The 27502-nt window shown below is 42.7% G+C and overlaps 2 protein-coding genes across 7 annotated transcripts in view; one reads left to right on the forward strand and one right to left on the reverse strand.

Moving 5' to 3' along the window:
* Positions 1–9903, forward strand: part of DTNBP1 (dystrobrevin binding protein 1) — a 67788-nt gene extending 57885 nt beyond the window's left edge. Inside the window, exons 8-10 of one of the 2 annotated variants that reach the window (XM_072327484.1) lie at positions 2824–2979; positions 4885–5028; positions 7476–9903. In XM_072327484.1, coding sequence (XP_072183585.1) covers positions 2824–2979; positions 4885–5028; positions 7476–7723 — 548 coding nt within the window. In that variant the 3' untranslated portion in view covers positions 7724–9903. The remainder of the gene's footprint in view (positions 1–2823; positions 2980–4884; positions 5029–7475) is intronic. The other variant, XM_072327485.1, reaches the window with a different exon arrangement.
* A 941-nt stretch (positions 9904–10844) lies between these two features.
* Positions 10845–27502, reverse strand: part of JARID2 (jumonji and AT-rich interaction domain containing 2) — a 202740-nt gene continuing 186082 nt past the window's right edge. For all 5 annotated transcript variants that reach the window (XM_072327482.1, XM_072327479.1, XM_072327480.1 and 2 more), the window contains 6 exons: positions 23856–23961; positions 22852–23034; positions 17007–17137; positions 14868–15051; positions 13848–13955; positions 10845–11333 (listed from right to left, as the gene is read on the reverse strand). In XM_072327482.1, the coding sequence (XP_072183583.1) occupies positions 11157–11333; positions 13848–13955; positions 14868–15051; positions 17007–17137; positions 22852–23034; positions 23856–23961 (889 nt within the window). In that variant the 3' untranslated portion in view covers positions 10845–11156. The remainder of the gene's footprint in view (positions 11334–13847; positions 13956–14867; positions 15052–17006; positions 17138–22851; positions 23035–23855; positions 23962–27502) is intronic.

Here is a 27502-nt window from a genome sequence, read left to right on the forward strand (position 1 = left end):
ATTGCTGGGTTGTGAGATTTATTTGTTGTGAGAGGTCAACTTTGGTTCAAGGCCTACTGTTCAGGCCTTAGTACTCCAACGTAAGATATGGCTTTTGTGTGGTTTTTTTTTTTCCAGAATAAGAGTCTGTTTGTAAATAAAAATATTTAGAATTTTTATATTCAAATCTATTCGAATCTCATCCAAGATCTGTTCCTGGGGATGGGGGACACCATGATTTTCCAGTTCTTAAGAAATATTTTGCTTCTGCATAGTTGCGCTCTCACAAAAAGCCATGGGTGGCTCAGAGCTGCAACTGGCCTCCGTGTGGGTTGTAGAAATGAGTCTCACAGATCTGTAGCTGTCTGCAAGCTGGTGTTTTCTCTGTAGTCTGCCTTTTTCCTCTGGTGCTCAGTGGTGGAGCAGTTGCTGGTTCCAAGGTGCAGTTACATGGGGAAAGGAAAAATGCGATAGTATTTCACGTGCATCAAGTCCCAGCGATGTCTGTAAGAGTTCGCATGTGCCCAGGAACAGTGTTATGAGTGTGGATGGATGGTGCTTGTGCCTTCTCTTCTGGTGCTGAGCGTGTTATAAAAATGTAAACTCTGCTCTTAGATAATGGGAAATGTAATTCTGAATAGCTTCGTGGAGAAAACAGAAAACCCACCACTAACAAGAACCCCCTCCCTCCCCCCACCCCCCCTCCAGCATGTTTTCTGTTGTTCAGGTGTGACTGCTTGCTTTCACTTAGCCCAGTGGCAGCACTTCTTACCATTTATCATGTTGTCAGCATGCAGGCAGCACTTAGCCTTTAGCTTTGGCCAGGACAACTGTGGGAATATACAAGTACATCTTAGGGAGAAAGCAAGAACTGAGAGTGTGGCGCTGGGGAAGTTGTGCCATTCTCATGTGTTGCTTGGATACTGCCTCCTTTCTGGGGTTAAAAATACCCTGATGTACCCATACAGTGTGCAAAACTGTCAGAATATATTACAAGAGAGACAGGACGTTTCTGCTGTCGGTGGGAGCCGCTGGCTTTTATTATTACAATTGAATAACATTTCTGCATCATCCGCAGGGTTATTAATAATTGCTCATCATTCAGGGTCGCAGTAGAGGAGGAATGTATCCCCAGAACGCTGCAGGGAACGTAGAGTCATTGTACGCAACTGCGTAATTGATAATAAAAATGGGTTGACTTAAAGGAAAATGTTTTCCTTGTAATATACTGATTTTTTACTACCAAAATTTGCGTTAACAAAAAGATTTCAGCTTATTTACTGATGGTTTAATGGCTGTTGGATTTGTCAGTCCGGTTTTATAGCTCCTTCTGGCATCTACTGCAACTTCTGTGCATGAACTGTGACTGTGATGCAACAAGAGGTGGAATTACTGCACTCTCATGTTTTTGCCCTGTGCAGTGCAACACCTTTTGCATTATGATGGTAATCTCCATAATGGTGAATGCTCCTAATGAATTCCGTATTCTGAAATATCATTAATATAGCATTTCCCTGGAGGACTGATGCAGTGCTCACCCTAGACAACTTTATGCCCTTTCACAGTTTGCCTGTATGGATACCACATTCTGGCTGCATTGGCCTGACACACAGAAGCCAGGATATTAACCTGGCTGTTTGTGGAGCTCTCCCTGGTGGGCAGAGCAGCTCTGTGCTACCCTTACCCTTTTCATCAGCTGCTCTGCAGACAAGTTCTGCTCTTTCTTGTGAGCAGATTGTTTGTGAGAGCACTTTAAAAACACAGAAAAAGCTCTGAGAGGGGCATTTCCAGTTTGTGTACTTCTCCCCGAAGGCAGATCTGCTGAAGCATGTTCTGATAGGCTGGAGTTTGTACTTCAGTAGCTAAGATCTCATTCTAGAAAATGTAGCTCTTCACCAAACAACAGTTTGTTTCTTCGTATGTCCTCTGCCCCTTCAGTGACTCCTGTAGGGCATAACAGGAAGGAAGGAGATCTTCCATGGGTATTCAGGCTAATATTTGTTTCTCCACAGAAGGATAAAGCTGCTGGAGCCAACATTAGATATGTGTAAGCAAATCTGGCTGTCTCTGTGTGTCTGTACACGGTACACCAACTACCCCTTTCTCTTTGATAGTGTATTAGGAACTCACGGCAACTGACTTTGCTTCTTTGGTGTCAGTGTCATCAATGTCTGGCATCGTCATTGCTGCTGTATATGGAGAAGTATATGTATATATATATGTATATGGAGAAGACTCTTTGTATTGATATTAATGACTGTGCGGTGCTGGCATTGAAAACAGTATAATTCCATATGTCACATCAGCCCAGGCTGCACTCTCAGCTCCTCTACACTGCATCTAGGATACATTTCAGCTTCTCTTCTCAGTGCGTCTGGGGGCTGACAGAACTAGAACATCTCACGCAGATATGCACACACCTGCGTGTGTGTATTTCTGTGTTCAGAGATGTGCTGAAACATCCCAATTAAAGTTTGTTTGTTTTTTTTTTCTTGTGTGTGTAAAAGGTGCACACAGTAGCAGAAAATCAGCATTAACCAGTTCTGAAATCCTGAGTGTTGCTGGATAGTGCTTTTAGATTCACACGGTTCAAGAAATTTGCACGTTGCCTCAACATAGTTACTATCTCGCTTTAATGTTAAGATGGAGCTGCGTGGCATAGTATTCTTATTGTCAGTTTCAAAATATAGCTGCAAAGCACAGAAGTCTCCTTTTATGACAGCCTCTGTTAACAGTCTTTAGTAACAGTCTGTCACTATTGAACTTATCCTTGGCTTTGAAATCCCAAGAGGCAGGGGGACATGCGTGTGACTGATTTGTTTGTTTTCTTTGCTTTATGCTCAGCTGAGTTGGATGCTGAACACGCACAGAAGGTTCTGGATATGGAGCACACCCAGCAGATGAAGCTGAAGGAACGTCAGAAATTCTTTGAAGAAGCCTTTCAGCAGGACATGGAGCAATACCTTTCTACAGGATACTTGCAGATAGCAGAGAGACGAGGCAAGTTTTGAAATACTTCAGGTGTGATCCACAAACTTGCAACTTGGATAATGTTGATTGTAACAGCCAGCAATGGGCACTTACAGCTGAAGCAGTGCAGTGCTTACATTCCTCTTTGGGGGAGCTGAAATTTCAGATAAGCTCTTGAAACAACCTTTCAGTTCCCAGGGGAACTAGATGCTTTATAAAGTCAATCAGACCTCTGCTTGTTTGGGAAAATGCAAAGTGCTGAGGCACATCTGGAATGGTGCTCTTCCTTACAGCTCGTGAGTGCACCCATATCTCTGAAGGTGTGGGTGGAGTTGGGCACCTGTGTCACGATGCTGAAGTCTGGCATCATCACCTGGCAGAATGGGCCTCAGAACGTTTCCAAAGGTGCAGGCAAAGCTCACTGTTGTCTTTCAAAAACAGTTTCCAGGTGGCAGCTTCTTACGTTGCCTGTGAAATCTCCAGAGTATGTGATCAGGACATGGGAGATGCAGATGAAGTTTTCTCCTTGTTGTAGATGACTCAGGTCTGGCATCTCCCAGCTAGTTAAAGGACAAGAATGCCGTAGACTACAGACACTTCTATGTGGGAAGCATCCATCTGTTGGGCCAAAATGTTTGTAGGACAGGAAAGAAAGCAGGAGATAACATCATTCACATAGCAGGAAAAATGTAGAGGCTCTGTCCATGCTTCAGGACCAGATCTGCTGTTATTTGTAATGCTGGAGTAGGGAACGCAGTCCAGGATTTCAGCTTCTCTGCACAAGTGCTAGAAATGCTAACCTGCAACATGCTCTAGACTGGACAGTCTGAGAAACTAAAAATGTAAGTTTTAAATTCCTTTAGTTTGGGAAAAAAAATGAGATTGTATCTCTTAGTTTGTGTGCATGTGATATATGTATGTGTTTGTGTATAGATATATACATTTATACTAAATTCAACTGTGTCACCACTACTGGTGGTGGCTGTGATGCTCTGTTTGAGGAAGGTGGGTATTTGTCTTTCTGAACTTAGTATTATCAATATAATGCAGAACCTGTGCGTGTCAAAGAAACTTTCTCTGAATAATTGGATCTGGCCAGAACATGTAAAACTACAGTACAGTACATATGGAAGAAGAACACTACGATATAACTTTATTTCAGTTCATGTATGAAAGCTTTAATAGTGTAATTGTTCCACTTAGATAAACCTTCAAACTGCTAATTATATTTATGAATACACATGCAGCAAAAGGACTTAAATCTTGAGTAGTCCTGAAAACTCTCGTTCTGTGTTTGTTTGCTCTGTTATTCAAGAAAGAAGATGCTCACCCAGGCATTTAATTCCCCTTTGAATAGTCAGTTTTATGCTGACAATAAGAAGTAGTTTTCTTGAGGTGTTAATGCTGTGAAATCCCCATGCCTGGAGAGATATCGGGCATCAGATGTTGTGCATAATGCTGCCACTTATTAGACTGAATTGATGGAACGAGGAAGAATGGCTGCTCTGTTAACATTAATCCTCGTTTTCACTCCCCCACCCACTGACACCTAGAGATTGTGTGCTCTAACGTGGATTTTAATCTAAAAAAGACTTGGCTGAGGCAAGTGGGAAGGAGTGCTGCAAAATGGAAACTTCCAGTGTTTGTCCCTGAGCCTCACCTTAGAGTATTTCTGAAGATATCGCTGCAAGCATTATTGCTATAAATGTTTTGTTTTGCAAAAGCTGTAATGGATTTTAGTTTCACAACGGAGGTTGCACAGAGTTCTTGGGTTCAGGCTGAGATTGCTGCCCAGCAGTTATCTGATGCATACGCTCCTTCCATATCTGGTTTAATTATTACTGATGCGTACAATTATAGCAACAATTAAAGCCTGTAGGTAATAACATTGTGTCACTGACGGTCAGTTTGCTCATTGCGCTATTTTTACTACAGAACCAATTGGCAGTATGTCTTCCATGGAAGTGAATGTGGACATGCTGGAACAGATGGACCTAATGGACATGTCTGACCAAGAAGCACTCGATGTCTTTTTAAACTCAGGAGGCGAGGACAATAATATGCTTTCTCCCATGCTGGGTATGCTCCTAGTACTGCCAAAACGATTAATCACAAGAATTGCTCTTGTTCATAATGGATGATGTTACCTCATAAAACATTACACAGATAGAATGTTTTTTCACTAGCGTTTTTCAGGATGTTTGTATCGAGTTGCAAGATCGGAGAGCTTGCTGTAGAGCTGTGTGATGTTCCTGGCCTGTCGCTCTTATTATCTGTTTACTGCAGCTTAATGTCTTTTCTGTTAAGATACAGGTAGGGGATGTGCTTCATAGAGCTTTCTGCTGCATTTTTACTGATAAAAAGTTGATAGGGGACATTGTAATGAATGCGACTACTGAAGGTTTTAATATTTTATTGCAAAAACTGCATTCACATGGCTGATTTTTGATAGACATCCAGTTCATACATTGGTAGAGTTAATCACTGTTTGAGTGTGTGCTAATTCCAGAAGCCAGGGCTGTGGCCCATGCTGGTTCTGGCAGATGTTGGCTCAGGGAGTTCCATGTCTTCATTTCTCATTAAGACAGTATGACTGCATTAGTGAGGAAATGAAGAAGGTGCTGCATGTGGCTGCATTCTGCCTAAGCTAATTTAAAACGTATCAGCTTTTGAAATAACTGTGATCATTTTGTATTGTGATACAAGTGTTACGGTGTGTATAGTGTATATGTACTTGCTGTATAGGTATACACACCTGCGCATACACCCCATAATGTAACGTGCTAGTTCTGCGGTGCTCTGTAGCACTCATTTGCAACACAGAGGTGGAACGGGCAGGCTTGACTCCCCTACAACTGTTGCTCCTACAGTCTTGTGAGCCCTATTTTTGTGTCTCCAGATGATTCATTTCACTCTGAATGAGAAAGAATTTGTTTGCTTCTACTCCGGATGCTTTTGCAGTGCTTTGCCAATTACAGTTCAGCTCAGTTACTTGGTGGGACTGTGAGGTCCACTGTAGGGCAATGTGGTATGAATTGCTCTGCATTTGACCTTGAGCAGGGCTGAGGTGGTGTGGTCAGCTCATTTCTACCGGCACCCTCTTGAAACATTTACTTTAAAATGTTCTTACCTAAGAGTATTTTCTCACTGTGGTTCGTCAGTGCTGAAGCTGCATGATCTAACAGTTTCTAAGTACTGTGGGAATGCAAAAAGAGAGTTATTTGGCAGATCATAGAAGAAGAGAGTTTAGGTTTTTCTATGTCTTTTTTCCTTCCTTCCTTACTGCCAGGAAGTGTCTAGTGGAGGGCATAAGGTAGCATTAGAGAATGAACTCTCAAACTGCAAGCAGACACTGCTGCACTGAATTTGCTTAGACACCTTCTTGCATGGCATAGAGGGAGCAGAGTCTTAAAATCCCAGTCCCAGTTTCTTGAGCTGAAATGCAACTTTGCAAAAGGAGTTCTGTCATGCTGTAGTGCAAGGCTGAGTTTTATAGAATCATAGAATTATTAAGGCTGGAAAGACTTCTAAGATCATCTGGTTCAACCATCAGCTCATGCCTGTATCACCCAGTATGACATCTACCCTTTTCTTAGAAACCTCCAGGGCTGATGACTCCACCACCTCCCTGGGCAGCCTGTTCCAACACCTCACCACTCTTTTGGAGAAGAAACTTTTCCTAATATCCAACCTGAACCTTCCTTGGCGCAACTTGAGGCCATTCCCTCTCATTCTATCACTGTTACCTGTGAGAAGATGCCAACAGTCCCCCCACCTCACCACAACCTCCCTTCAGGTAGTTGTAGAGAGCAGTGAGGTCTCCCCTGAGTTTCCTCTTCTCCAGACTGAACAATCCCAGCTCCCTCAGCCGTTCCCCATAAGACATGTGCTCCTGACCCCTCACAGCTTCATTGCTCTTATCTTTCTTGTAGTGAGGGGCCCGAAGCCATACACAGTAGTACCTGAAGGTGCTACTGTATCTTTGTTTTTAGTTAATCTGAAGATCATTTTTATTGTCTGCTTTCTGGGTTTTTGTGGTTTGGGTTTTGGGTTTTGTTGTTGTTTTTTGTTTGTTTGTTTGTTTTGTTTTCTACTAAATTTTTGTGTGTCATTCTGTTGGGCAGTTACTTTTGGAGAGTTTTCCTGTTGGTGATGATTCTCAGCACATGCTGTAGCCTGAGTTAGGAAGGTTAATGGCCCTGGCTAACAGGCAAACTGGATGTAAGTTATGACAGTGCTCCTGCCCTCTTCTGTCACTTGAACGCTAGTATTAAAATACCGGAATGAGCAAGAAACATGCACACCACCAGAAACATTTCAAAAATCAGCTTGCAGATTCTGTTTGAGAGCAGTGTCAGAAAAGCCAAGAGGCAGCTTTGTGTCTTGGGAGGTATTTTTTGGCATCAAAAGGAGCAGAGGAGCCTGAGTGCAACTCATAACCAACTCTGAGCTCTGCTAACACAGTGACTTCTCATTGCATTGCTGAGCCGTAGCTTATCTCTTCTTGTTGTTTTTCCACCTGCAAGGGCCTGACTCCGGCACCTATGTGAATGAGATCAGTCTTCAGGTTCCGAGCCAGTCCGAATTACGCCACAAACTGTCTTCACTGTCGTCCACCTGCACTGATTCTGCCAGCCAAGAGGCGAGCGAAGGAGAATCTCCGGTCGTTCAGTCTGATGAAGAGGAGGTTCAAGTGGACACTGCTCTTGCTGCCGTCACTGAAAGAAAGGGTGCTTCAGATGTTAGCGATGAAAGTGACTCTCAAACCATTTGAATCTTAAAACCATATCCTTTAAGAATGACTTCTGAATGAATGAACAAATGAATGAGGAGCTTGCCTGTGTCACAGTTTGCTAACCAATCCGAACAGCCAGACCTTTTTAATAGTACAACATACAGCCTTTTTACAGAATTGCCAGTCAGGTGGAGGTTGGTTTTTAACAATAAAAATATGCCTAAAGCACACACACTTTAACAGTCATCTTGGGGCTCAGGGGAGCAGTGAAACTTTTGTATATACTATGTATAAAAGAAGTAAAGGGGAAAGATAAGTCACTACAACCGCTAACCTTTAAACAGCTGATTGGGAATCTTTCCATTTGATGTATAATCCTGGCCCCAAATTGTTCCTTGCATGTTTTCAGCTGCTGCAACTTGAAGATTTAAGACCCAAACCAAAATGAAAAGCTGTTTTCTACTCTTTGCTACTTGTTGTCTGCCTAATGCTTTTGTCTACTAGCGCAGCAGCATTTACTATCTCACACTTCTTATTCAGGACCAACTTAGCTATCGTAGGTGTTAAGGAAACAAACAAACAAACAAACAAACAAAAAAAAAGAAAAAAAAAAAAGAAAGAAGTTAAAAGGAGGAGAGGTGCGTATGGAAGTGTTACACTCCTTGTGGAGCAGATACCGTAGCATTGTGTAAGCTTACTCCTCTTTCGACATTAAAATAAAGTATTTCTATCCCAACCATGTCTTTCACTTGATTACCCAAAGTACTTTCTCCATGACAGCGAACAGAGGAGGCTAAAGCAGCAATCAGAAAACCTGGTCATTTATCCCAAGCACCAGTGGAATTTACTTTTCCGCAGTAACATCTGTGCGTCTGCACTGAGGCAAGCCAGCAATTTAAGGGAAATAAAGCTGAAGAAATTATTATAAACGAAGTGCATAGGTTTTACAAAATTTAAGATGTATGGTCGTCATCTTAATCCCCTCATGTGTTCTTTTTGCAGTCATTTTCTCTGCACTTGTGATCTGGACCTAACTCCCGTTTCTTGTCAAGTCTCACGCTCTGTTTGCAGGGATCTGCTCTCCTTTGAGAAGCTTCCCGGCTCCCGCTCTTCACATGCTGAGGGAAGGGATGTAATCAGAAGCGGCGTAAGTAAAAGGAGGAGCTGTGCTGCAGATCTCTTCCCAAGACCGATCCCGGCAGTTAGTGGTGGGCACTATGATAAGATAGATAGATAGATAGATAGATAGATAGATAGATAGATAGATAGATAGATAGATAGATAGATAGATAGATAGGGATGAGAGAGAGCTGCTGGGAGGCGGCTGCTTTCCTTCAGGGTTCGCTGGGTCTCTGTCCCCTGCCTTGCAGGACGTGGTGGCTAGGAGCTCACTACCTACCAGTACATATGATCCCTCCTTAGCATTTAATGAGGCCGCTGTCGAAAGAAAATCTTTCTTGGAGGAGCTCGCTTTATTCACTCACTTTCCAGAAGACAAACAAAATGTCCAAAAAAGTTTTGTTTTTTTATTAAACCTCGTAGTACAAACCTGGAAAGTAAACAAAAAACTGGCAATAAACAACATGAAGTCTTTCCTTACAAGGAAAGAGAGCAGAGCAGCGCTAATAAATTAAATGTCAAACTGTAAGCCATAGTCAGAAGTTTACTGTCAAGAGGGAAAAAAGTACACAGCAAGGCCATAAAAACCAGACAACCACATTTGAAAACACTTGACTCTGTTTATGTTATTGTTAAATATTCCAAAACAGTTCAGTCTTCTGCAACAACAACCAACAAATCGTAGTATAGGACTTTCCTGACAGTCACCACTGGCAAGCTCAGTGCAATATGGGGTAGCTACGGTATCGTTGAATTCAATTACGAAACAAAACAGTTTGTGAAAACATTTTCCCTTTTTTATTCCACACATACTGTACACACAACCGGAAAAGGGCAACAGCTACTCCGTTATTATTTTTTGTTGTTGTTCAGTGATGTAAGCAGCACTTATAAATGTTACAAGAAAAACCCTGTAAGCATCCAATCCAACCGATGAAGAAAGTGAAACGTAAGGCTTTTCTTCATCTCGTCTCCTCGCCGCCCCTCCCCCCACCCCAAGAAAAGGCTCAAGTATTTAAAAAAATTTACAGGCATATATACAAAAGGGGTGATTTTTTTTTTTTGTTTCTTTTGTTTGTTTTTTGTTACAACACGAAGAGAAAAAAAAAAAAAAAAAGAGACAAGATGAAAGCAAATGCATTTTCACATTCAAAAGAAATACGCAGACCTGCTAGTGGCTCTAAACGTGACCGCATGGTGAAACGAAGCCCAAACGAAACAAATTAATGCTCGACGGTGTGAAGGGTGTGAAACACAGCAGTGGAATGGAAATGGAATGTTCAAAAGATTGCACGTCTATGACAAAAGAAGCACTTATGGCTTCAATCACTTTTTTTTTTTTTACTTTTTTTTTTTTTTTACTTTTTTTCTTTTTCTTTTCTGTTTTTTTTTTAACTTTTTTTTTTTTTTTTTTTTTTTTTTTTCTTTCCAAAGGATGCTATTGAAGGGTTTTTTTGATAAAGTAGCCAACAGCACCAAAAAATAACAGAATGGATTTCCTAATGAAATCAGGCACAGTTTTCCCTCACGTGACTCCTCAAGGCAGGCAGTCTTTTTTTTTTTTTTCCTCCATTTTTTTTTTTAAATTTTTTTATTTTTTAATTATTATTTTTTTAACTATTTTTTTTAATTATTATTTATTATTTTCCCCCTCCAAACAGATGCATAGTGATGTGCTGGTAAAAGAGAACATACTCCAACTCCCCTCCTTCTGCCTACAGTTAGTTAGGAAACAAAGTCCATCTTCAGCTGCCGTAACCTCCCAAAGAAAGTAAGTAAGTAAGTAAGTGTGGATCCTCCAATTTAAAAAATTACAAAACTCCGCTTGCTGTGACAGAATAAAAGACAGCCAAAGTAAAGCAATTTCTTTCAAGTTTTTTTTGTTTTTTCCCTCTCCCATCCCTTTTCACTCTAGAAAAATCTGCTCGCGTGACCGGAGAACAAATTAGAAAACGCATCCAACTTTAACCTAGTCAAAAAATGGGTTAAAAGCCTTTGTTGTTTTGTTTTTTTTTTTCCCTCCCCCAGTTCCCAGAAAGGCTTCTTTATTTTCTCAGCCCCGTGGTCAATACAAATTAATATCGATCAGCCCCTCTCGCCGCTTTTAAAACGGTGAACGTACGGCAGTTTTAAAAAATCAGACTGCTGTATCTACCTATCCTAAGTACAAAAACAAAAGAAATCCAACAGTTTAATGCTAAAACAAAATTAGTTCTCTAAAACCAGAAGAAAATCTTCTTTAGAGCTAGTGCAAAGACAGCTTGTATTCTACAGCAAGTACTCCAAACTATGGTATAATAATTACAAAAAATATATATAAATTGACAAAATGAGAGTGTTGGCATCTTCAGGATTAACTTGAAGCACTTTTGGATGAACTGGAGGATGAAAGCCTGGATGATGGCACGTCGACTGTCGCTCTCTTCCGAGGTCCTCTTTTTGGTGTGGGCTTGCTGATACAGTTCTCAATGCTGCCATTTTTACCAGATACTTTTCCACATATTTGATTGACCAGACTGATTATTTGTTCCTGTTCAGGAAGTAGGAAAACAAAACACAAGTGAGCATCCTTCCTTTTCCTGGGCGCCTCTATGTGATAGAGTGGGTGTAGCGCCGTCCTTTGGCTGACGGCACCTATAACCAGGGGGAAACAGCTGCTGCTTTGCTAACTGCCTGCATGGCAGCCCATACCATTATTTCACAGGTGGGGCTTGCCTAAGAAGCAGTGCATTGTACCTGGAGTGATGCCCCTGCTGTAGTTTCCTGCCCCTGAGTGCAGAGTCAGAGATGGGTGACAGGACTACGCCGGGCTGAGCACTGGGCTGCACAGATACAGCTCAGCAAAGCCAAAACTTTGCTGCAGGCACGATTAAAGGCCAGTGCTGAGCAAAATCATAAATGCCATGAACTTACTGAAATCTGCAGGTGGCAATGCTTGCTACCTGCTGTTTACTGAATGAATGCTGTTTACAGCCTGGACAGGCTGGAGAGCTGGGCAGTAAGAAACCGGATGAGGTTTAACATAAGCAAGTGTAGAGTCTTGCATCTCGGTAGAAATAATTGCATACACCAGTACAGGTTGGGGGAAGACCTGCTGGAAAGGAGCTCTGCTGAGAGGGACCTGGGCGTCCTGGTGGACGACAGGTTGGCCATGAGCCAGCAGTGTGCCCTTGTAGCCAAAAAGGCCAATGGCATTCTGGGGTGCATTAAAAAGAGCGTAGCCAGCAGGTCAAGGGAGGTGATCCTCCCCCTCTTCTCTGCCCTGGTGAGGCCTCATCTGGAATACTGTGTCCAGTTCTGGGCTCCCCAGTACAAAAAAGACAGGGATCTCTTGGAAAGAGTCCAGCGGAGGGCCACAAAGATGGTGAAGGGCCTGGACCATCTCCCCTACGAGGAGAGACTTAGGGAACTGGGTCTGTTTAGCCTTGAGAAAAGAAGGCTGAGAGGGGACTTGATCCAGGTTTATAAATACCTGGGGTGTGGGAGCTATAGTGGCGAGGCTGGTCTCTTTTCAGTAGTGCGTGGGGACAGGACTAGGGGCAACGGGCTGAAACTCCAGCATAGGAAGTTCCGCACGAATGTGCGCAAGAACTTCTTTACGGTGAGGGTGACGGAGCACTGGAACAGGCTGCCCAGGGAGGTGGTGGAGTCTCCTTCTCTGGAGATATTCAAGACACGCCTGGACGCCTACCTGTGCGACGTGGTGTAGGCAGCCTGCTTTGGCAGGGGGGTTGGACTCGATGATCTCTAGAGGTCCCTTCCAACCCCTATAATTCTGTGATTCTGTGATTCTGTGAATACTTATTTAAAACTTAGGGAGAAGGTCCTGCTTTTCCCTATCGAGACTGTTGTCATTTGTTACAGGATGCTATTTTCTGTTACTGCTTTTAAGGATCTCTGGATGCCCCAAGTGCTCTGGGCCAGTGCTTGGTGCCACACAGGGCCCAGGACTGTGGGTCCGTGGCACTGCAGTAAGAACGAGACAGGAATCCCTGAACAGCACAACACAGCACAGTGCCTGTGCTACATCACTACTCCTGCTCTCGCTGCAGTCAGTGGCTCAGTGAAGTCTGGGATGGGGGACAATGTCCCCTCCTGGCCGGAATCTTAAGAAGTTGGTTGTGGGCAAAGCGCAGCTAACAGTTAAATAGGTTTAACAGATGGCATTTGACGTGCAGGCTTGCTCTCTCTCTCCTTGTTCACAGCTCTCAAAAAAAATTATGTAACATCCGGCAGGCATACACTGAGTATCCTTCAGAAGTGCAGAAATTGAGAGTCTCTTCATTTGGGGAAGAAATATTATCCAGTATTGAAGGAGAGATTTTTCCTTTCCCGCTGTAGCCCCAAATCCCTACTTTATAATTATAAAACCAGTCATTACTTTATGTGGTGCTGATTAAGAGTGGCTTTGAAAACCTCAATAGTTATCAGTACTGTGAAGACCCAGGATATAAGCTCAAGAATTAGAGAAATATATTTAAATTTCTGAGGAGCCTCCTAGCACTCCTCAGTGTATATACCACGTTACAAAGCCAGATTCTCTGTTGCCTGGATATCCTAGATTGTACCTGTTTGTAGCTACAGCACCTGACAGCACAGTGGAGCCCACAGTGAAAAGCAAAGACGGCCAGAATAGCACAACTTCTCCCAGCTTTCTCTATTTTTCTCCCCTCTGGACCTCTGTGCACATCCGAAGCTGCTGAGACATCCACCTCAGAGCTGCTTGTTATCAGCACTGCTCTCAAAAAGCCAATTTTGTAAATTCTCCCACGGCATCCCTACCCACAGCTCAGACTAACAGCCCCTCCTCTGTCCATCCCACCCCCAAACACAGTTTTTCCACAGATGGTGCTGAGCGGGCACGTAAGGAGCGCTGTTTGACTGTACCGCAATGCAGCACTTGCCCAAAATCCAGGCACAGTCCTAAATCACCGCCGTGAGCTGTGTGCTCGTTATCTGTCTCCACGTTGACTCCCAGCCATTTCTGTGAGCTCACATATATAAACCAGCAGCGAAAGAGAAAAGCTGTGACGACTGCACAAACCTCATCATAGCGGTACATCATTTTCAGTCCCCGACAAGACTTCTGTTTCTCCACATGCCGCAGGGCACACTCCAAGCAGAAGACAACGTTTTCGTTCTCCTGTACAACCTACCAAAATATGAACAGGTGGGGGAAATGAGGTGAGCTCCAAGCTGAAGCCGGGTTATGCCCCTTGTGATGTATCATTATACCTGTATATTACTGTAAATCAGCAAAGCGGGGAGTAAACAAGATGCACACACACTGCGAGATGAGTGCTAATGCTGCCTGGTAAATACTTACCAATTAAAAAACACCAGTAGCAACGAAGGATAAATCTAATTAATGTTACATGTATAAAGCCTTACTGCTATCTAATGTGTGTCCTAAAAGCTTCTTGAAAGCAGCAGTTTCACGTCACTTTCAATGTTGCCCTGAGTTCAAGCTAAACCAGCAGTGTGGCCACGGGACCCCCAGCTGCTGTCTGAGCCAGCAGAGGTCACACTCAGCTGCTGACTGCCACACTGACAAGTTCTGCCTAGGAGTGAGCTGGTTGCCTTCCTGTCCCTTACTGCTGTTATGAATGACAAAGTAAAATCATTTCCTTGATTTCATTTACATGACTTCACTGTCTCCCCAGCAACCAAGTTTTTGGTTGGTTCAGTTTTTTTTTTTGCTTTTTTACAACTCATTTTGAAGTTACTTCAAACTGGTGCTGTTTTAAACGTGCCTTAGTTGCTCTAAGCAGCGCATTCTGTCCCAGAGAGAGAAGCAGCTACATCACAGAATGACCCGGGTTGGAAGGGACCTCAAGGATCATGAAGCTCTAACCCTCCTAACATCTCATCATCTAACACTGCTTTTCCATTAAAAAATAATATTTATGTTGGAAGAAACCCAAAGAAACCAGCAGCCTGTGTGATGTGCCTGAGATGACCCTGGAGTCATGCATTTTCTCTCCAACGCTTACAGTCTGTTGCAGTGTATTGTAAACAGAACAGGGGCCGCGGTACCCCAGCAGCGGCTCAGGACTGTACTCACCATGGACAGATAGCACAGGTGCTGACAAATCTGACATCTTCTCTCCGACGTTTCTAACTGCAACCACTTTCGAGGCTTTTTCTTTCCATCCATCGCCGTGCTGCTGCTGTCGTGGCTGCCGTAGCGCGCCGAGGAGTGGAGACCTGCCTCGTAAAGCTGCCGCCGCTGCCTCAGCTCCGTGTCCCTGTGAACATTGGATGCAATCAGAAACCAGTACTTCCTGGTAGCACCACAAAGCCAACCACAATCACCCTTTTACCACCATCGTCACTGAAATCGTAACTGCACACAGCAAAGCCCTGAGTGTTGCTGGAGGTTGGTGCCATACCCTACACATGCTGAGAGGCAGCCAGCACCACAGGAACGCTGCCTAACTGCAAAATATGACCACTGTATCAACCCAGTGGTTCTCAAACTGCTCCACAAAGCACTGGGGGCTGCTGAATACTTCTTCGAGGTCGGTGGGTACCCGGGGCGTGTGGAGAGCTGAGCCATGTAGCTGACAACACGGCTGCCTTTCCTGAAGTTGCCAAAAGCCACCTTGAGGAGGAGGAGCCGTTGCCCCCAGGAGTAGCACAGCCACCTTCAGCAGGAGGCCAGAAAACCAAGGATCTGCTGCCAGGAGGTGCTTCACGCAGGAAAGGGGGAGCAGGGCAAGCGTCTGTGCAAAAAGACGAAGACCTTGCTGCATACCCAGGGGAAAAAGAAGGAGATATCAACTGAGAACAACCACTGAGCCCTCAGGTCACCCTCCACCCGCTGTGTGTGCAAGGTGGTCAGCACGTCCTGTACGGAACTGTACAGCATTGAGGGAGCAGGTCGGGCCGGAGCAGCGTGGAGTGAGCTGAGCAGATGGGAGAATAGAGACGCTCACCACCAGATACAGCCGAGGATGGGTTGAGAGCCATGCTAAGCAAATGGCATGGCAGGTCAGGAGAGGAGGCAGCAAGACACAGAACGAACAAGCAAAACAGAACAGAAAAAAAAATATCTGGTGCATCGTTCCACTTTGGTTTGTGCTGTTTGGGTTTTGTTTTACATAAGCAGCCACAGGAAGGACTGATATTCTCCAGAGAATTCCAACCTCAGTATAAGAACAAGTTTGAGAACCACTCTGATAGAGGTCGATGTGATCTCTTACATCAAGCACCAACATCTCTGTTTCACCTTTCACACTTGCAGACTTTTCCTCTTCAAGGGAAAAAAAGAAGTGCGCATGGAAGTGATTATTCCTGCAGGGGAACCAGCTGCAGGTAAAGCAGTCAGCACACCTGGGAGGGGGAGTCAGCACACCTCTTTGTATTTCTTTCTGAACACTAAAACAACACATGGGCTGTATTCCCCTTCAATATGTCACTGGAAACTTTCCAAATGAACATGCTAGTTAGTTAAATACAGTTTGTAGATTCCATTCATCAAAACTTTCTTGGCATCTCGAGTACCAGTTGTCACAAACTTGAAAGATAGGTAGCAACTACATGGTAGGGAACAAAAGAGAAGAACATTACACAGGAAGCCAGGCAACATCATATTTTCTATTTTACCTATCTTAAGAGAAACCCTAAACATGTTTCCTTAATCACTGTGGAGAGAAAAAGGAATGTGAAGCTTTTGTTCTTATGTGTTCGCATGCATATAAGCTGCTCACTGACTGGTTAAAGAAAAAAATACCTCTCTGCATAGAAAGTACATTCTTCAACTGCAGTATAACAACCTTGATGCTGAAGACAAGGGTTCCTGCTGCAAAACCCATACTACTGGCATGGATTGACAGTGGCTACCGATGCCAAGAAGTTAAAAACTAAGTGGTACTTAACAGCTTGGCACCACGTAGCCCATATAACACATCAGGAAATCTTGACTCTCAGCATCAAGGATCAACAAAATAAAAACCCAAGCTAATCCGTATTTTAATACTTTGATGGTGCCAGAAGTATGGAATTCTTAGAGTAAGACATCCTAACCACGGGCACCCTCACATCAGCCAAGGAAACTGCTTCTTCCACATGTGGCTGTCTTCAAATAGATTTGCTTGGTTAAGTAGCTGTGAGATACGTGTCTAAAATGGTTACTTACATTATCCACCTCTGGAGTCTGTCAATGAAAAGAAAATAGGTACAACAGGCCCCAATTCGTTACCTGAGCTCTCCAAGAAGTGATGATATTGTACTCAGAGTCGGTCCATTCTCCTTTTTTGCTTCTGCCGTTGCAATCTGATAAAGCAACTTTTCCATTGAAAATGGTTTGGCTATACGTCGTCTCTTCATTTCCTGAGACAGAAAGTTCCAAATTAGTTCTTCAGCAAGTTTGAAAACAAAAACGTTATCCAGGATTATTTAAGGCAGCAAAAAGCAGCCTTCTAAAAGAACAAAAAGTAAAAGCTTTCCATAGTCCAAGTGAAGCAAAATGTTTATGCTCCTAATTGAGAGCCAGCTTACAACCAACTTTGCACTGGAATAAATGCTAGTTATAAATCAGACCTTTCAATGGAAGGCCAAGTACACAAATGCTCTGACTAACTGGACCTCTTCTTTCTGTTGGAATGACTAAGAAAAAAAGATTTTCTGCACGTCTTTTAAAATGAACCAATGCCACAGAATAAAACTAACATCTGAATCAAATGCATCTATATGCAATGCACTACTGCTACTCAGATATCGAGTTAAGATCTCTTCTGACCTGCTGGAGGCCCAAGACTGTCATCACTCTTCATTTTTGAAAGCACAAGATACCAGAGGTGGTTAAGAAATACAGACAACAGCCACAGAATGGGCAGATGCCAAGGAAAGGTGACAAGTGATAAAAGAGTGAGCTTCACTTGTGTTCATTTCTGCCTTGTACTGGCTGCTCTTTGCAGAAGCTGCTGAAGTTTAGCCTTGCGTCCCCATCAAAATGAACGGAGTGATTCTGATAGCTTCGGCCCTTCTTGTATTTCTTATGTAGGTAAATTACTTGATTTACTCTGCAACTGGAAGAAGCCTGAAGTTTCCCTATGCCTGAAGAGGCATACGTTGTTCTATACAGCCTGAGAATCTTCAAATGATACTAATGCTGGAGCCTAAGGTGAAGGTGCCATTTTGTAATTAGTGAAGCACCTACTTGTCACAAACAAAAAAGATTCATCTTCAACCTCAAAATTTTAACCCTGTCTTAACCCCCTCACATACTCTTGTATTTCTTTTGTCAGAACCAACGCACCATTTTTACTAGCACAGACTGCATGCATTGAAATGATAGTGAGATCTATCCTAACATGAATTAATAACCTTTGTTGACCCAAAAGCATCCAAAGGATGTTCACAGGTAGGAGAAGTGCTCTTCACAGTGCACTCTCTTTGGCAGAGCTAGCTCAGGGTTGGAGCAGCTGCACTTCTGGGACCTGTGTTGGATTTGCATGGGGCTGCTAAGCAACAGCCACCAAAAGTGGCCGGCTGCAGAACGCTGCAACAAGGGAACATTTTGCTGCGGTGCACAGCTGCTGGCTGGCAGTTCAGGGACCTGAGCCACACACATTTGTTTTGTGACACAACTCACTGCATCTGTGTCTTTATCTGAATTCCTGAATCCATGTACATTCTTCTCTTCCCTACAGTACTGAAACACACAGATAAGTATTATAAAACAGACTTCTGCTTGGTCTTTGACCTGCTGCCTAATCATTAATTTTCATTACGTTATTTAATATGATGAGAGACGCTGAACGTTCACATAATAACAGTCATCTCCCTGCTACTTTATATTTGGTCTTACTATCATCTGCTTCTCTTGGTCATCAATTTTCCATGCCCTTCTATCTGACACAGGGGTTAATTCCAACCTCTAATTATCAGTTTCTGCTGTACTTTTTCTAGTTCTATTCTCTTCTTTCTGCAATTAGTGATTCAGAATCGCTCAGTATTCGAGTCATGGCCGAGCAACGTTTCTGCTCTGTTCTCTACTCTGCTCCTATAATTCTTAACATATAGATTTTTTTTAAACCCCTCCGAACCACTGTGCTGACAGTTACAGAGGAAGCCAAAAATGTCTTTCCTCAATACAACAGTTTGTTCAGAGCCCGTCACCATGTCTGTCCAATCAGGATTATTTTCTTACTCCCATGTAAAATTTATCAGCGCTGAATTTCATCTACAATTTTCGCATTCAGACCACTCAGTCTCATTAAACCTCTCTGTAACACCCCACTGCTTTAATTTCTGCTGTTAGATTAACATTAACATCCTCACTATAAGCGACTGGTTTTGCTTTGCATTTCCTTTTCTAGCTTAGTTATGGATGATGTTGAACTGCACTGCTTTTCCCGAGGGACACAGCAAGAGCCTTCCCTCCTCAACAAGATCTGATCATACGTGCCCATCCTCTGCTTATCCTTACATCAGTTGAGTTTCTGTGTGACACATTAGTTTCTTTAAGAGCCTTTTCTGAGGAACCTCACCAAAAATCTTGCAGGAACACTAGCAGGTTCTGTCAACTGGATGTCTTTTGTCCATACATCCTTCAAAAAGTTTCAAGGCCTGGAGGGCATGAACTCCCTACAAAAGCTGCATTTGATGGCCCCTTTCTCATTCTTTTATATATTTCTTTTCCTTTTGCCTTTAGCAAGTTGTTCTTTAGAATCTCTTTCGGGCCCGCATTAGTCTGTGTTTACATTCATCCCGCTAGAGCTCCGGGTGGGCGAGCAGTTGTGTTATTTGCATTTTGAACTTTTAGACACAAAAGGGAGAGGTTTTTTTTGTCCTATTTCAAATGGACTCCTTTCTTATAGTCTATAGCCAGGCCAAGTTTAGCGGAGGGGCTGACCTTTGAAATGTTTTTTTTGCCAAGCGATGTGCATATGTTGTGCTGTGACCCTCTAATAGAGCATCTTAAAGCAATTTCTATGCTGCACGCAAACACTTTATCCTTCTTGCTGCATTCACAATTTAACAAGCTTCCTTGATTTTATGCAAGGCTGTCTTTTGAAATGAAACACCACAGTAGTGGATGTTTCAGTTTTTACTGTTCTCTCAAGCTCTGTAATGTCTGCTCAACATCACAGAGCAGCTCTTTGATAGCGATGTTCTGAACCACCAAAGGTTTGTCCAGCATTGCTGGGAAATGAGATGGCAGTTTCTCCTCACGTGGGTTTCCTGACTAGCTGCTCCTTGAAGCCATTTCAGTTCTGGTATTTCACACAAAATGTGACAACCATGATCTAGCTGGGGAAGGACACCAGCATCTCCATTACCACTGTGTTTCCTGATCCATCTCAGGACACACTCTGTGTCTGTGCTATTGAGCACTACAAAGCAGGAGGAGCAGATTGGCAGAGCAATACGACCAATGCTAAGGACCCCGACACTCAGAGGATGTGCCTGTAAAGCCTGATGTTTTGACTTCAGAGCAGTCACGCCAAGTCCTGAGGCCACGCCACTGTTATTGCTGGACATCAAGTGCACTGCTGGAGTGCCTCTTCTACTATTGCTTCATCTGAAGGCAACCTCATCTGCTCAGGCTAAGCCAGCTCTGTGGCAGAAATCAAGGAGTGATAATTGTGTGGTGGTTTAAAAGCACAAACCTAACCCAAACTAAAAGCTCGGAGGGAAACACATGAAGGCCCTGCCTACGTGTGGTTGGACAGTCAGGAGCACAGTGTTCTGGACTGGAAGACCAGTGCTCAGGAGTTACATCCCTTATGATGGAGTTAAACCCAACCAATTTGACTGTAAGCTCCCTCTTGTGTAAGAGCCGTGCTGCTATAATGGGACAACCAGCTCCACACCTCTCCTATGCACTTCTTGCTTTACACAACTTGCTGAGTCTCTCCTTCCCACCAAGTTTCTGGCAAGTCCTGTACTACCAAAGCCCTCCTCAAAAACCACATATCCCAACTCATTTCCACACCTCCGGACAAGCTGGAATTTATTTAGTCCAATTTTCTGTTTTTCTGTTCCCTAAATGAATTTTACTGACTCTGCAAAGTGCCCCATTTGGAGTTACCCCTTTTCCACCAAAAACCAAACTCTTCCATACCCTTAAGCTTTCTCCTTAGTTTAACATCTCCAAAGCTCTCTGGGTCCTTTTCCAAAGCCAGCAACCCGGTTTGATGTTTGCTGCCGATCAACCTTTGGTTAAACCTGTCTGTTCCTTTACACAAGGCTTTATACAAAGTCCTTTACCCCAACGATTATCCCAACTCCTTATGAACTGGAATCAATGCAATTTCAGATGCGGAATTTCATTTTTGCATATATTAAAGAAGATTGAGCGGTCATTCAATACATGAAGTGAAACAACATTGTTTAGTTATATAAAGAGTCACTATAAAAATCAAGTCACAGTATCACAGAGGGAAAACAAGGTTAATATATCAAACAGCTAAAAACTGTCAATATTGCTGTCCAGAACTGAAAGACAGTAGGGTACAGTTGTTTGGCAGAGTTCATTAACAGTCCAAAGGGGGAATCTTGCTCATTACACAGAACTTTTCATAACCTCTGAAAAGCGTCATCCCGGTCAGCTTTTGAAAATGGCAAAGCGCCTTGACAAAGGCAGAACTTCCAAAGGAAGGATTTCCCAAAGTTAAGAGAGTTGAGAATATAGGAGAGTTTGAAGAAAGATGAGGAGGAAAAGAAAGACGGAAAAGAGCAATGTAGTAGGAGTTTCCAGAGTTATTCTGATATAAACACACTTCTGTGGTTCTTGTAAAGTTTGTAAGAGCTGTGACTTCAATTTCCAAGGCAGGTTATCATAGATTAGCGTCTGCTGGATTTTCAGTCATATCAGATCTACCCAGTGCAAAGCTCTTAAAAGTTAATCAAAAGAAACTGTTCTTCAGAATCTGAGGCACCAGGAAGAGCTTTTTAATTGCTGCATAGTGGTTTCTGTCTCACAAGAGTAGCATTTTCACAATATCGAACAAGTACTCAGTACAGCAATAAATACAGTATATGAAGATAATATAATAGTATACCTTCAGACACAAAAGGTTAGTTCAGGATTCTCATTCCTTACCTACACACATATGCAATTCCCACCTTCCCCCAAAATAAATCTGTAATAAAATAACTTTTATTTCCAAGTAAGTTAATATACAGTTAGTATAGCCAGGATGGAAGAATTCCATTAACTCTAAAGAACCAAGACCTAGGTGTGGGCATATTATGTTTAATTACTTTCTAACCACTTGGTCTGGAGCTGTAAATAATAATTTACTATTGGCTTAGTGAGAAAACAGGACCAAAATAGCATCTGGAACCCACAGTGTATCTGAGAAGGTTGGGCACACAATTAACCGCGTACATTGTTTGTCCCAGAACACAGAAACTTAGCAAAAAAAACCCGACTCCTGGGCAATTCAGCTGTTTGTTTTTCTGCTGACTGTCAACCTCAGTTAGTTGCGTGAAAAAGGGATCGGAAGTTTTATATACAGCTTGGTATCATGTGAGCTGGTCAGTGAACCTAAGAACTTTCAAGTCGATTAAAAACTGAAATTGCCCTGATCAACAGCTTTTCCTGAATAAAGGGGCAGAGAAAGACAAGCAATACAGCTGTGAGTGTTAACTGACTCTGCCTACCATAAAAGCTAATAAGCACAGTTATCCAGATACTCGCACCTGAGATTCTAATGGTTCTAGAAAACATCACCTAGAAAACGTAGTAAGCATCATACAATATAGACTCGGTAGCTCTGATGGGATTTTCAAAAAGCTTCCTTGCAAATAGGTCTGCAGGCATAACGATCCTCTGGTTTCTTGAAACATACAGCACTTTTTAGTTAGCAATTATTATCTCATTTGCTTTTCTGAAAGCACTGCATCATCTCTTATGCCTTGCAGGGTTTGTTTGTTTGTTTTCTTTTTTCCTTTTTTTTTTTTTTTTATTTAATGCTCCACAAAAATAGACACAGTTGCACTAGTATCAATGCTATCTGTCCTGGAATGTCTGCTCTGCTGTTGTTTTAGACGGCAGGGTGCTGAATCCATTTTAACTCCCTTTCTCAACTTACCTTGGCTGTTTTAAAACCCATACTTGTCCACTGGGTGGTAGCAAAGTGCACTGTTTCAGAAACACTATAGCCACAACACACTTTAGACACAAAGGATCCAGGAAAACAGACAACAAACTGCCCGCTCTGCTGTACAGTACGGTGCACCCTGATCCCCTCCTTACACAAGATTTCTGGGGAGATCTGGAAAGACATAAAAGCAATTTGCAAACAAAAGTCAGAACCTTGCTGTACAGTTTAATCTTTTCCTTCCCAGGTACTGCCACATGTTACTCGCTCTGGAGAAAAGCTATGCTCTGCTAACAGCTCTGCTCCGTTTCCTTTCTCTCTTCCCTTCTACGCATACAGAAATGTAAGTTATCTGGAGTAAGAATTACACGCGTCTCTTCTGAAACCAATAGTTTAAGCTTTCTCTTGCCAAACAACTACAAAACATGAAGACCCAAAAACATGCTGTCTGTCAAAAGTAATGCAGGCCATTTGTTTCTCCATCTATAACTTTTCAGACAGACTTGTCACTGGATCCATCTTGTTTTTACACTCCTGTTACAGATGTTTGCAAGCCAAGCAATCTGCTGTGGGCTCCCAATCTTATTCTTAAACGCACTAAATGGAAATTAAAATCTATAAAATAAGCCGGGGAGCCAAAAAAAAAAAAAAAACAAAAAACCAACACTTTGAAATCCTTCAATGTATTTGGCTTCTCACATCCATGACTGTTACTGTAGTGTCAGTCATGGCAGATGAACTGATTACAAAGCACTCACTTAGTGAATTTAAATACATTACAGACAACATTTAAGTGGACATTTCCAGCTCTGTCATGTTTGTTTTTTCTTTCAATGTTGTATCACATGAGCCTTATTAAAAAAATGCCAGTATGAAGTGTCCGGATTTTCACACTATCATCAGTGTAACGCAAAGAGAAAAAAGAGGTCTGAACACCAGTCTTCTATTACCCTTGGATTCTCAATTGGGAATACCTCCCCCCAGCGTTAACCTACCATTACATTACTTTCAAGCATTTCCAGCCCTGGAGTGCCATTGGCTTGCAGCAGGGTATGTACCACATCATCAAGTTTGTTCTCCTCCGCAGCAGGAATGCAATACCTGTTGTTTTGTTAGAGGAAAAGAGAGAGATTTACTGTGGAATAAATAACGGTCCCTAGTAAACAGGCAATTTAGAGCAGGACATTGATTAAAAGAAAGAAATTAGACATTCCCAAACAGGTCATTTTTGCAAAACACTCAGGATTAATGGAAAGCTGTTCATTTAAATTCAGTCTGACGGTGTTCGCTCGATGCCAAAGGACGCAAAATCCCCAAACACTGAAAATTCAGCACTCTACAGAATCGGAGTAGAAAAATCAGCAATAGCATGATGAGCATTTTAATGGCACTGGAACATCTAATTACGAGCACAAGTTTGCATCTCTTCAGCACCAATATCTCGACTCTTTTATCACAAATGATTACACTTACTACCTGAGCACAAACAATTTCTGTTTGCAATAATCAAGAAACCACAAATTACACTCGTTAGTACACAAAATAGCCTAATGCCTTCTTTGCTCTCTTACTAAACAAATCTCACATCTTTACCCTTGCAACGAACTAAGACCTGACTAAGAGCAGCCAAAAAAGCAGGAGAGAGATTTAAAACCACTGGGTATATCATAGGGTTGCACACCCTCTTCTCAAGCCAACAAACTCTCTGTGCTTCCCTTCCCAGTAATGACAAAAAGTAACAAAGAAGAGTCAAGACTTGGCTCCGCACATCTGAGGAACTGCTACCTTGTTGGATGCAGGGATGCAACCTTGTTGGATGCAGGGATGCAATACGGTGACAATTCACTACTACGCAATGTCCCACTTCTGCTTGCACCCTGCTGGAAGGGCATTAACTGATGGCTTGCCAGGAAATGCCTGTTTTCATGGCATGACACTTGGTGCCTGACCACTGCACTCTGAGCAGCACAGCTTGGTTGGAAACACAGTGCAAATCCTGGGGTTGCCAAACTTGCCTTGAGCTGCTGCCACGGTAGGGTTTATCTGCGACATTACTTTATTTGGATTTGTTATGCTCAGGCAAATAAAAAGCATTGCCTAATTTATCAAGACTTATCAGAGTTCACTTCAAACTTTAAGACCTCAATCTGGAGTCCATTTGCCCCCACACTACTCACACAACAAAGCCATTATTCGAAACTTGGCAAGCAGTGGAAGAGAATTAAATCTGGAAAGATTCTGGGGAAAAGAATGCAGTTCCCTTGTCATTTGTCCACGTCTCACCATTAATTTCAGAAAGCATTCTGCCAACCTTACAGATCTTGTTAGGACATTTCCTTGTGATGTGCACTAATATCAACTCCATATGCATCATATTTTCCAACCTGAGTAATTCTATGATTCTATGATATGATGAATCTATAGGAGGAGGCTGTACTTCCTATGATTTGAACATGTCATTATTGCTCGCTGTTTTTATGATGACTTTGATTTTTCTTTCTTGATCCTCAAGCTGACTGCCAGAAGATATGACAATATGTGCTCATACAGCTAGTTGTAGCTGCAACACAGACCCTAATGAGCCAGCTGCCTGGGCACACGTAGACTGGCTACTTACAAACATACTAGCAACGACTAGGACCTTGCTAAGAAATCCTAGGATTTTAGAGCGATGAAATGGAAGAACCTTATCATGTCCCAACAGCAATTTTAAAGGCAAGCTGTGTATCAGATACTTTGCAGTACCTGTGTTGTCAACAGTGAGCACTGCAGAACAGCTGCATGTGTATAGAACATTACGCTAGTTACACTAGAATAAGGCATTTTAACGGAGATTAAAACATTTTAAATTCAAACTTCCATTCTATTAGTCAGAAAATACAGTGGGAACAGCCTAGAGATTCAAGCCTGTAATTTCATAAACCACGGGCCCGGGAAAATGCATGGAAAAGATGTGTGAAGAGGGGGAGCAGCAATAAAATGCACAGTACCATCTCACTACTGGCAGGACTGAGGGAATTCAGATCCTCTCCAGCTATGGCATATTCTGCCATTTCACCCACTTGCAAATCTTGATGTACCCATCAAAAATGTGAAGTGAGGAGCCAGTACAGACCTCTGAGTGTCATGGCAGAACAAGGTTATTTCTCTTTTCAATGTCGGCTCTTTAATGGTCTCTGAAGATACCTCCTAATGCAGATCAGCCTGACAGTGCAGCCTGGCAGCCTCACAGAAGAACAGTTTTGACAAAGTAGTTTTACTTCTTCTGAGTTATTCCTGTTTATTACCCATGTTTCATCAAAGCAGTCACTCTAAGTACATCTGAGGCTGTTTGTATATAAGTTAACCCATGCAAATGGCTTTTTTGTTTTCTTATTCTTGGCTTAGAAAAACAAGTAGTGCCCTCCCCTAAACTGCTGTCTGGCTGCATTCAAATCTTTTCAACATCACAACACTGCATTTTGACAAGCACAGCATGAAAAATGACCTCAGAACTTAGCCTGAACGTCTTCCCTTTGTACTTTACAGTCACTAAAACCTATACCTATGTCACAGAGGGAAACAGTCTCACCTAGGGTTGAGGATAATGTAGCTTGCTCTGCAATTTGTTCTGATAGCATATTATTATAAATGATAGCAGATTCCTGATTCATAGAAGAGGGACAGGAGCCATGAAATGCCCATGACAGAAAGAGACAGAAGCCTCCAAGTTCACAGCATAATCCAGTGTTTATCCCTTAGTATGATCACACAGAGAACAGTTCTTCAACTTTCAGTATTTAAAGAGAGGCACTCCTGCAATAGAACCCCAGGAGCAGAGTCTATGCAAGGGATGCAGACAAGGAAAACAAATTTCCTACTCTCATGGGGCAGCTGCTCACACGTGACAGCCACACAGGACCCTGTCCTGGAGCTCGCATGTGCAGCAGGAGCCAAAATTAGAGAAATTAAGGAGCTTCATATGTTTCTAACAAGATTTTGAACCCTTCATTCTGGGCCATGCAGAGTCAGCTGGGTCAGCACCCTTGACATCAGCACCAGCTGAGAAGCACGGGCATTAAAGGTGACCAAGTACACACTTAGCGCATGAACAAAGAATGGCTGACATTGCCACTCCATGGGGACTCCTGGATGCAAAGGCCTTTGCTGACTCTGCAAGTAGTGTGGCAGCAGGGCAGCACATACACTTCAGGCCTTGCAGACCTTCTCCTGTCACACTGCTCAATGAGCCGAAGGCTCCCATTGTTCAGGGTTCTAGAGAACTGCTGAAACTGTTGAAAGGCAATCAGTTTCTCACCTTTGGTGGGAGTCAGCATTTCAGTAACTTTTGTTCTCCATTTAATTGATTTTCTGCGGTCAAGAAACAGTTATACTGCTTATCGTTCACTGTTCTCACTGATGATCCTCTTGGGTAATAACACCATTATCATCGGAATGTCACAGAAAGGCACGTGACATGCTGACAGCACCTGCTTCCACTAATTCCTCCATCAGCTGTTGTACTTCCATTGTAATCTAATTCATCATCATCTGTAGCAGCACATACGCACTGAATTCAGAAAGGATCACCGTGTTCATAACCATTTGTAAACTCAGTGCTAAGTCCATTTGTATGAAGTGCCTCCAACATATGAAACGTAGC

This window comes from Excalfactoria chinensis, chromosome 2, assembly GCF_039878825.1.
Source record: "Excalfactoria chinensis isolate bCotChi1 chromosome 2, bCotChi1.hap2, whole genome shotgun sequence".
Lineage (NCBI taxonomy): Eukaryota > Metazoa > Chordata > Aves > Galliformes > Phasianidae > Excalfactoria > Excalfactoria chinensis.